At 39.8% G+C, this 9226-nt stretch overlaps 1 protein-coding gene across 5 annotated transcripts in view; it reads right to left on the bottom strand.

Annotated features, from left to right (window-relative positions):
• Positions 1–212: 212 nt before the first annotated feature.
• The window catches only part of LOC124859156 (arginyl-tRNA--protein transferase 1), an 81362-nt gene continuing 72348 nt past the window's right edge, over positions 213–9226 (bottom strand). For 3 of the 5 annotated variants that reach the window (XM_047351735.1, XM_047351738.1, XM_047351739.1), the window contains one exon: positions 213–2143. In XM_047351735.1, coding sequence (XP_047207691.1) covers positions 1965–2143 — 179 coding nt within the window. In that variant the 3' untranslated portion in view covers positions 213–1964. Of the gene's footprint in view, positions 2144–5980; positions 6252–8208; positions 8624–9226 lie in introns of those variants that run through there. The other 2 variants (XM_047351737.1, XM_047351736.1) reach the window with 2 other exon arrangements.

The raw sequence follows: 9226 nt of genomic DNA, 5'->3' as shown, positions 1-9226 counted from the left end.
CTGACTCCGAGCTCTGTTTTCCTAAACTCAGGTGAAGACAGGCGGGTCAGGCCGCACCAGGGACCGGAGCTGCTGTCAGCTTGTTCTGGGTCAAGCTGACACAAGCCTGCTTACATAACTAAAAAGTGAGTTAATGTTTTCAACTCACACTAGGTCTGAATGTGTTTTTACAGATATAAACTCACACAACACGTCCAAACGGACATTCTAACTACTGGAGAGTATGCAATCTGTTTATTTAGTTCAAAAACAAAAAAGAACACAGAGACTATATAAAGAAAAACAAATTATACTTAAAATAATGGTTTACAGCATCTCTGTGCACATTTAAATCATTACATCATTGGGGTTTAATATTAGATCCATTATATTTTTCTTTGTTTTTTTTTTAAGATAAGCAAATTAAATCCATTGTGAAAAAAAAAACAATCAACATTCAAACAGAACCAATCATTAAGAAAGCAATGAAGTCACAAACTATAATTAGGTTCAAATAAATCTCAGTTTCCAACTGATCCTGGTTTGCAACTTAGAAAGTTCAACATAAAATATAAGGATGGTTTAAAAACAAAACATTCTAGCTGATGGGTTATCGTCTGAAAGCCACATTCAGTCGACTGGTCCCTGCAGCAAGTCAGAGGAAGGATGCAAGAAAAAACAAACCAGGTAATTTATTATGTAATTTATTTCAGTAATTTCATTCATTTTGATGACTATGGGGTATAGATAAAGAAAATTCAGTTACAAAACATTTGAAGAGTGACAGTTACTGACACCCTCCACAGAACAAATGGTCATTGTCACAGAAGCTGCAGTCCTGTTTGCAAGCTTTAGAATGAAAAGTTGAGAGGAAGGAAAAAGTATGGTAGAAAAGAAGTGCACAAGCATTAGGTATTAGATGGGGAAAGAAATACAACCTGAAAGCTGATGTAAAAGCAACCTGAGCTTTGTCACACTTCGGACTGATTGCCTCCATGCAACGCTGCATTGATGCAGTAATTCATGTAAAAGAAGCATGGATAAAGTAATGAGTGCATATATTATAAAATGTTTGTATTTAAGGTTCCTAAACATTTTTCAACTCAAACCTTCATACTTTTCCAGACTGACATTCTCAGATTTTTCCAATTTTTATTTTTTTTTAGCATTCTTGAAATTTAAACGTAAAAACATTTTATCTTGAAATGATCTGTATGTTTCACAAATAAGGAAACAACACAAGGCAGAAGGTGAATTTGACACAGAGCACGGTTTGTGACCTTTTATTACTTTGTTCTCTTTGAAAATAGTTGAAATACTTCGTGTCTGACTCCCCTTGGATTACGTTCAGCTACAGGTCAATAAAAACTGTGAAATGGCCCTTTTAGGTTATTTTTTTGTATGAGCATGCTGTCAGTACTGATGGCTAAAATTTTTAAGTCACGTTTTTATGCGGCAAAATATAGATACATTTATATTAATTTACATATGAATAATAACAAAACAGAAAATGTCTGGGAACTCAAACATTTTTCAACACTTTTTCTTTAGTGCATACTTGGACAGGGAAAATGATCGAACGCCATACTTTTTAAAACTTTATAGGAACCCTCGCCACTGAAATATTGTTTTTGGTCATATGTAATATTCTTATGTTCTGAGAAAATTAGTGTTGAGTTTTAGTTATCTTTAAGCCACAATCCTCAAGAATAAAGTCCTGGAATATATCACTCTGTGTGCAAAGTATCATCTTCTGATTAAAATATTGAAATTAATTAGCTTTTCAGTGATATTTTTATTTATGACTAGGTACCTGCACACAGTAGATGATGCTCAGCAGGTGCAGTGTTGCTGCATGTGTTGAAGTAGGCAGAGTGTGGCTGCAGCAGAGAGCACTTTTAGAGGCAAAGGAAAACAGATGATACTTCTGGGCGATGTGTATTTGTACGCATGTTAAAATAGGGTAGTGGTACGCCACTGCGTTTTCAGGAGCGGTAGAGTAAGATCCTTTCCACGCAGTCCTGACCGACCAAGCTGGCGTACTGCTGTACCTCGGCCTCGTCGCTGGGGCCTTTACGTTTGCGGCTGTAGATGGTGTAGGGCATGACGGTCCGCTTGTGCAGCACCAGAGTTCTGCCTATATCCTTAACCACTCGAGCGTCTCCTAGACAAAAACAAGCACATATAAAAACATAATCAGGACCACTGTGGACTAATCCAACCCTATAAACTTGGGTCCTTATTTTTCTTTAGTCATATCAATTAACCTTGAGGTGCCTTGGCAAGGATGCCTCATTATTCCGAGAAGCTGTTGGAGGGGATCTAACTCCCCTGGGCCTCAAAGTTTGAGTCACATCAGTGGGTGAGCAGGATAGTTAGTTGGTGTTACTCACAGAGCCTGTGCCATACATTGTGTTCAGAAGCTACAAGCTGCTCTCTGGAGAGTCCGATGGAAAAAAAAGGTGAAAAATGTTGACCCTCAGTCAAACACTTAAACCGCTGCCTCCAGGAGAGAGAGACCGAGCCAAGCTGCTAACTACTGGCGCCAAGAGGAGAAGGAGGGCACAGTAGGGAGCGCCCGCCGAGCCAACCAAACCCAAATGTGCTCTGCAACAGGTAAGAACGCATGCCAGTCTCAAACTGCAGCATGAGCAAAAAACAAAAACCCCTTTTCTTTTCTTATTCACTGGAAGTGTTAAACTCCTAAAAGCATGCAACTTCTAATGTTTGAAACTCAGCATCTTAAGTTCAGACCCCATGGTTAGGTCTATTAGAGACAAAATCACCTCAACAGCTTGGTGGATCTGTGCAACACCAAAACAAAACAAACAGGAGAAAGTTTTTAATTTTTAGAGTTCAGAGTTTCATTATTCACCACTATCATTGTTCAAACAATGGACAATGTAAAACAGAGGTTAAGAAGAAGTGCAGGCAGGGTGGGGCAGATACAGACGAGTGGCAGGGGGTGTGTGACAGAAAGACGGCTCCCTGATTGAAAGGACAACGTCTGTAAGACAGCAGTGACACCTGCTTTGATTTATAGTTTGGAAGCAGATGCACCGTCTAAAAGACAGGAGGCTGAGCTGGAGGTGGCGGAGATGAAGATGCTGAGATTTTCATTGGGAGCGACCAGGATGGACAAGATTAGAAATGAGCAGATCAGAGGGACAGTGAAGGTGGAGCAGTTTGGAGATAAAGCCAGAGAGGCCAGGTTGAGATGGTTTGGACATGTTCTGAGAAGAAATAGTGGCTACATCAGAAAGAGGATGTTGGAGATGGAGCTACCAGGCAGGAGGAACAGAGTAAGACACCAGAGAGGATTCATGGAGATAGTGGGTGTAATAGTTGGAGAGGTAAAAGATGAGATGGAGGCAGGTGATCCACTGTGGTAAGGGGAGTAGCTGCAATAAGAAGCAGATCACTGTTCAAACTAAATATTTATATTCCTAATTAACAGCAGTTTTGAGATGAAGTAAATCCCTTATCTACAGTGTCGTAAAAAAGATATCTATACTAGGCAAACCTTTCTCTTTTTGCCATGTGAGAACCACAACCTCCAATCACTGCTGTTTCTTTTCTTTTAAGATTATGACAGACCAATAGATATACCAAATGATAGACCAATACAAAGTAGTGGTCTTTGAGGGATATTTGTGAGAGATATTTGATTGCAATTAGAGGCCTTTTGAAGTATGTCTACATCAGATTCAGATCTCTAAAGACTGGAATATTTGCTTATTTGTTATAAAATTGCTCAAGCTCAGTCAGAATGGAGAGAGATAATCTGTGAACTTCAAATTTCAAGTCTTGCTGCAGTTTCTTAGTTGTATTTAGAAGTGAACTTTGAATAGACCATCTTAACACATGTATATGACTCGATCTAAACCATTCCATTGGTAGCTGTGGCTGTGTTTGTAGGAACATTGTCTTGGTGGAAGGTGAACCTCCACTACAAGTCTCAAGTCTTTTGCAGCTTCAAACAGGTTTTCATCCAGGATTGCCATGTATTCAGCACAATCCATCTTTCCAACAACTCAACCCAGCTTCCACACAGCATACTCCTGCGACTGTGGCTCAGTAGGAAGAGTAGTCGTCTTGCAATCAGAAGGTCGTGGGTTCGATTCCAGCTTCCTCCTCGATGTGCCCCTGGGCAAGGCACTTAACCTCAAGTTGCCTACCGATCTGCGTATCGGTGTATGAATGAGTGAGCATTAGTGAGTGCGATTGGGTGAATGCAGCTCTAGTGTAAAGTGCTTTGAGCGGTCTGTATGACTGGAAAAGCGCTATATAAGTTCAGTCCATTTAACATGTTTCACCATGGAGGATGTTGTGTTCAGCCAAGTATCTTTTTCCTTCCCTGCACAGTTACGGACTACTTTGTGTTGTTGTGTCGAAAAATCAAAATTAAATATGTTGAAGTTTGTGATTGTGACATGAATAATTGAGAGAGGTTTGAATACTTTTACAACATGCTGAAAGCTAGCTTAAGGAAAGAGCAGCCCCGAGGATTAAGAACGCTACACCCCAGTTTCAGCAAATGTGTTTTTATCCTTCAGGTAGAGTTTTAAAACTTTACTGTAAACTCATTTTATTTATGAGCTGCATTTCCCCTGAGTGAGGAAACGCAGCTAATCATCCCCTTTTTGAAAGACTGCTGAGTCAGGAACTGAAGAATGGTGGAGCAATCTGAGGAAGAAAATCTGCGATACTTTGAGTTTTCACGTGGGATTTTAAAAGATGTTATGCAACTCCTCTATGCTGGGCCACAAAGAATTAATGTACGCCGAGGGGATGAAAGTGAAAATATTTTAATGTCTGATGCTTCCCAACTTAAAGTCACATCAGGCTAAGGACTGTTTGCCTCCCAATGTTTCTCATCACAGTGACAGGACACTTTGACAGTAACCAGAGTAACAGATATTAAGAGGTGAACATTTTACAGAACACAGCAGGTTTAAGATGGCCTATTAACTGCAGCACTAACACTGAACAGAGGGTCTATCTCTCCCCCCTACTCCAGAAAACCCAAACATCCGCTCCTCACATAAACAACTTTCCTTTTCTCCTTCGCTCACTCCAGTGCCTCTTCTCACTTTGAGCGGCTCCAGATCCTGTTCCTGTTAGGTCAGCCGGACGTTCGGCGACACGCCAATCTGAAGTCGCAGCGCCTTCGGGGTTGGAGTTCAAGGGTCAGGGGGTACAAGGGGGGAGTATTGGTGAGGGTCGGTTAGGGGACTAGGAGGGTCAGGGCTGAGATTCAGGACCCTGACACCTCACCACACTTTCTCCCTCTCATCCTTTCCATCTCCAAAGTTCTTTAACACCGGATGCAATTCAAAGACAGGTCACTGGGTTATGACCACTTCCTGTGACCTAATATTGGAGATCCAAAACTGAGCTCCGTATAAAAAGAAAAAAGCAGAAAAGGTTGTGTTGTGTATGAGAGGTCCATTATTTGACAGGGAGACCCAAAATTTTGAACCCTGTTAGTTTGTGACCAAGAATGTTGACCTCCATGGTAAACAGACTTATTTTAACTGTAAAGGATGTTCTCATCATTATTGTTATGAAAATCAAGGTTAATCTTCTCTGAAAGCAGGAGAAGAGTTGTGAAAAGTTCCCTGCTGCAGAACATGCTGGGCAGAGTGAGAAGTCCAGTTTAAAAGCCATGTAGGAGTTCTGGTCAGAGGAGAACAGAACTTATTTTTTTTGTCAAACATGCAAAACTATAATCATAAAAACGGTACCATATTAATGGTCAAAGTAAAGTCTGCTTCATGAAGCATTATCCAGCTGTTGTCAGCATGTGATTTCATCTGGTGAAGTCTGGGTGATGATGATGAACATGGTATGAAGCTAGAATGCGGGAATCAGAGCTTCCTAACAGCTTTATGCTCAAGTTTTTAATTGATCCTCTCTGGTCTAAAATCTAAAAAATTTGGACTAATCAAACCTAAACTGAATAATTCTGTAATGAAGATAGACTCTTTAAAAACAGTTGGAGATTTATGAAAGCTTTATTCTATATGTAAAAACACAAAAGGGAGCATTTTTAAAGCTTTTTTCTGGCATTAGCATCCAATATTTAGAGAAGACAAAACAACACATGGATGAGTCACACCTGGACTGAATAATCAGTTGTTAGACAGAGTTTGTGACCTCATAGTTTTCCCCCAAATGTTGCTTACATCACATTTATTGCTGTGGGAAAGCTGGTCAGGGCAGCTGGGAGAATGAATGGAGGCAAATACAGGGCAGACCTGGAAGGAAACCTGATGAAGGATGAAAAATACAGACTTGAGACTGGGTTGGAAAAAAACATAAACATACAGCCAGAGCTACAATCATATTCATGTGTTAGAATGGCTTAGTCAAAGTCCAAACCTAAATCTGACTGAGAATCTGGGCTAAGACTTGAAAATTTAGTTTTATAGATGTTCTCCATCCAAACAGGTTGAATTTTAGCAAAGAAGACTGGGCAAATAATTTCCAGTGTCCAGACATGCAAAGCTGGTAGACATACCCCTAAAGACCTGCAGCTATAATTGCGGTGAAAGGAGGTTCTACAAAATATTAACACAGTAAGGTTGAAAACATATGCACCACACCCTTTTCAGCTTATTTTTTTTATTCATTTCTGTTGATTTATTACATAAAATCCAAATAAAATACATTAAAGTTAAAGAAAACCACAAAAAAACATTCATAGGGGATGAAAACTTTTGCAAGGCACAGCAAGAGTCAAGCAAATCCGTCAGCTCCCACTCAGCCTGGGAATATTAGCACTCGTCAGGCTAAGTAGCTGAAAGCATGATGAGGTGCAGGGGAAAGTGTCTGACTGATAGAAAAGATATGAAATGCAATAAGAAGGCAAAACCATAGCAGAGAAGTCAGGCGGCTGGGGATTGATGAGAGGGTGACATCGGGCAAGTGCCATTTACTGCATGCAACATCAAAGTGCGTCGGTTGAATGCCAACTAATTTGTTTTACAGTCAGGACTGTTAAAGGCACCAACAGAATATAAATGCTGCATTTGGATGCATGAAAAAGCACAAATGGCCACCCAGTTTTTAAGTATCCTGGCTGGCGCCTCCTGGATGCATTTAAAGCCAAACAAAAGACAACACAGGTCACACATTTTCACAAATGTTTACGCTGCTGAACAGCCAATGGCCCAACTTCTCTCCCTGTCAAACAAACACTGATTGTGTGCGAGAGATACTACATATGCACTGTACACATGGTCTATATATGTGAGTACAGGGTGTATGACGTTCATTAGAGGTCAGTTAGACCCTGTGGGACCCTCGACGTGTCAGCAGCAGGCATGTCATCAGTGTAGGGGGAAAGTTGTGTAAACGAGCTGTCTTTGAACACCTCATTAGGACAGCAGTTACACAGCTCTGGAAACTTTTTCGGGCCGGGCTTTGAGTTTAGGGTAAATTTAAAATGTACACAAACTTAAACTAAATGCTGACAAGATTTGGTGATATTCTTGAAAACATTTTTTTTACTAAGCTGCTGCTTCTTGCTTTGAAAAAACTTGGGGTCTAATTTCTTCTTTTGCTTTTCTGTTACCGAGAAAAATAAAAGGAGATCACAAACATATATTCAGCCAACATCTAGCACAGTTTAAAGTGCAACTCCTAGATTTAATGATCAATAATCAACATTTCGCTGTAGAGCTGCACAATATCGGATTCCAAAGGACTGTTTGGATGCAGTGTTTGGTCCAAGCACTCATGCTTTGCATGACGTATTTGGTAAGTCGCTTAATGGCCACACTGGGTGTATTTTCCTTGGTGGCTAAGATGCTAACGCTCATGGATAGAGGTTGGGACATTATGCAATGATATTGAAAGTTTCCTTTAAATGAGGGAAAATCATAATCGATATCACAATTTTCTGCAATAGTATCACAATCTAATATTTTTATGAAATCGAAATTTTTATGGAGCATCTGCCACAGAATCATTCATAAAAACCTTGCGTCAGTTCTCACTCATTTTGTACCTTCTTTGACAACTGCTCATTTCAAGCAGCTTATTTATAACCTACTCTTAGCTGACTGTAAGGAAATGTGGACTCTAATAGATGCTATCTAGCAGTAGGAGGTCACTCTAGTTAAATCTTGAGTGGTGATCTGTTATATTTCCAAAATGAAGTCTGAACTAAAAATAATGGAATAAGGGCATAATTTAAAATCTTCAGAAAATAAATCACATGTGTGATTTTAGATGTTTTTAATCATCGCCTAAAATGTTTTAAAAAGCAACACATCATATCATGATCTTCAAGAACATGTAAGAAACAAAGTCATAAACATCTATCAATTTGGAAGTGGTTACAATGCCATATCTACCACTTCATTGAACCACAGTGAGAGCCTTTAGCTACAAATGGACAGTAGATGGAACAGTAGTGAACCGTTCCAAGAGTCGCCAGCCAACCAGAATTACTCCAAGGGTGCATCAAAGGTTCATCCAGGAGGTCACAAAAGAACCCATAACAACATCTAAAGCGCTGCAGGCCTCACTTCCCTCCTTAAGGCCAGTGTTCAAAAAGAGACTGGCCAAAATGGCATCTATCGGGGAGGTCCAAGGCACGAGTGACAGTTACTGGGAGGTGTGTATCCCATTACATCTGGTGGAAACTAACAGAACTTCAGAACAAGAACATCATACTGAGAGTCAAACATAACAGTAGTAATGTGATAGTTTGGGGCTGCTTTGCTACATCAAGACCTGGAAAACAGTAATTGAAGAAACCATGAATTCTGCTCTTCAGCAGTAAATCCTCAAGAACAATATCTGACCAGAAGTTCTTTAAGCTCAAGCTCACTTGTGTTACATGCAACAGGACAATGATTCAAACCCAAAAGAAGGGTTTTGGAGAAGCCTCATTACATTCTGGATTTAATCAGATTAAGGTCATGGGACATGACCTAAAACTGGACTTTCATGCTCGATCACCCTCCTGAATTAAAACAATTCAGCAAAGAATAGTGGGCCAATTGTAAGTACTTGGGTTATTTTTATCTGGCTCTAAAATCTGTTTGATGATCTGAAACATTTCAGTGTGACTGAAAAAAAAAAAATGAAAAAACTAAAAATATCAAAAGAGGTCAAAATGTTTTCTAAGCAGTAGATTCTGTCTCAGCTGTTAACATGTTTTTTGTGTATCAGTCCCAACCTATTTCTCAACTGCCTTCTTGTCTCCTCATATTACCTGTTACTCCTGATTGGT

Source organism: Girardinichthys multiradiatus, chromosome 22 (genome assembly GCF_021462225.1).
Source record: "Girardinichthys multiradiatus isolate DD_20200921_A chromosome 22, DD_fGirMul_XY1, whole genome shotgun sequence".
NCBI lineage: Eukaryota > Metazoa > Chordata > Actinopteri > Cyprinodontiformes > Goodeidae > Girardinichthys > Girardinichthys multiradiatus.
Note: the sequence above shows the minus strand (reverse complement) of the source record. Positions and strands in the feature narration are given on the sequence as shown.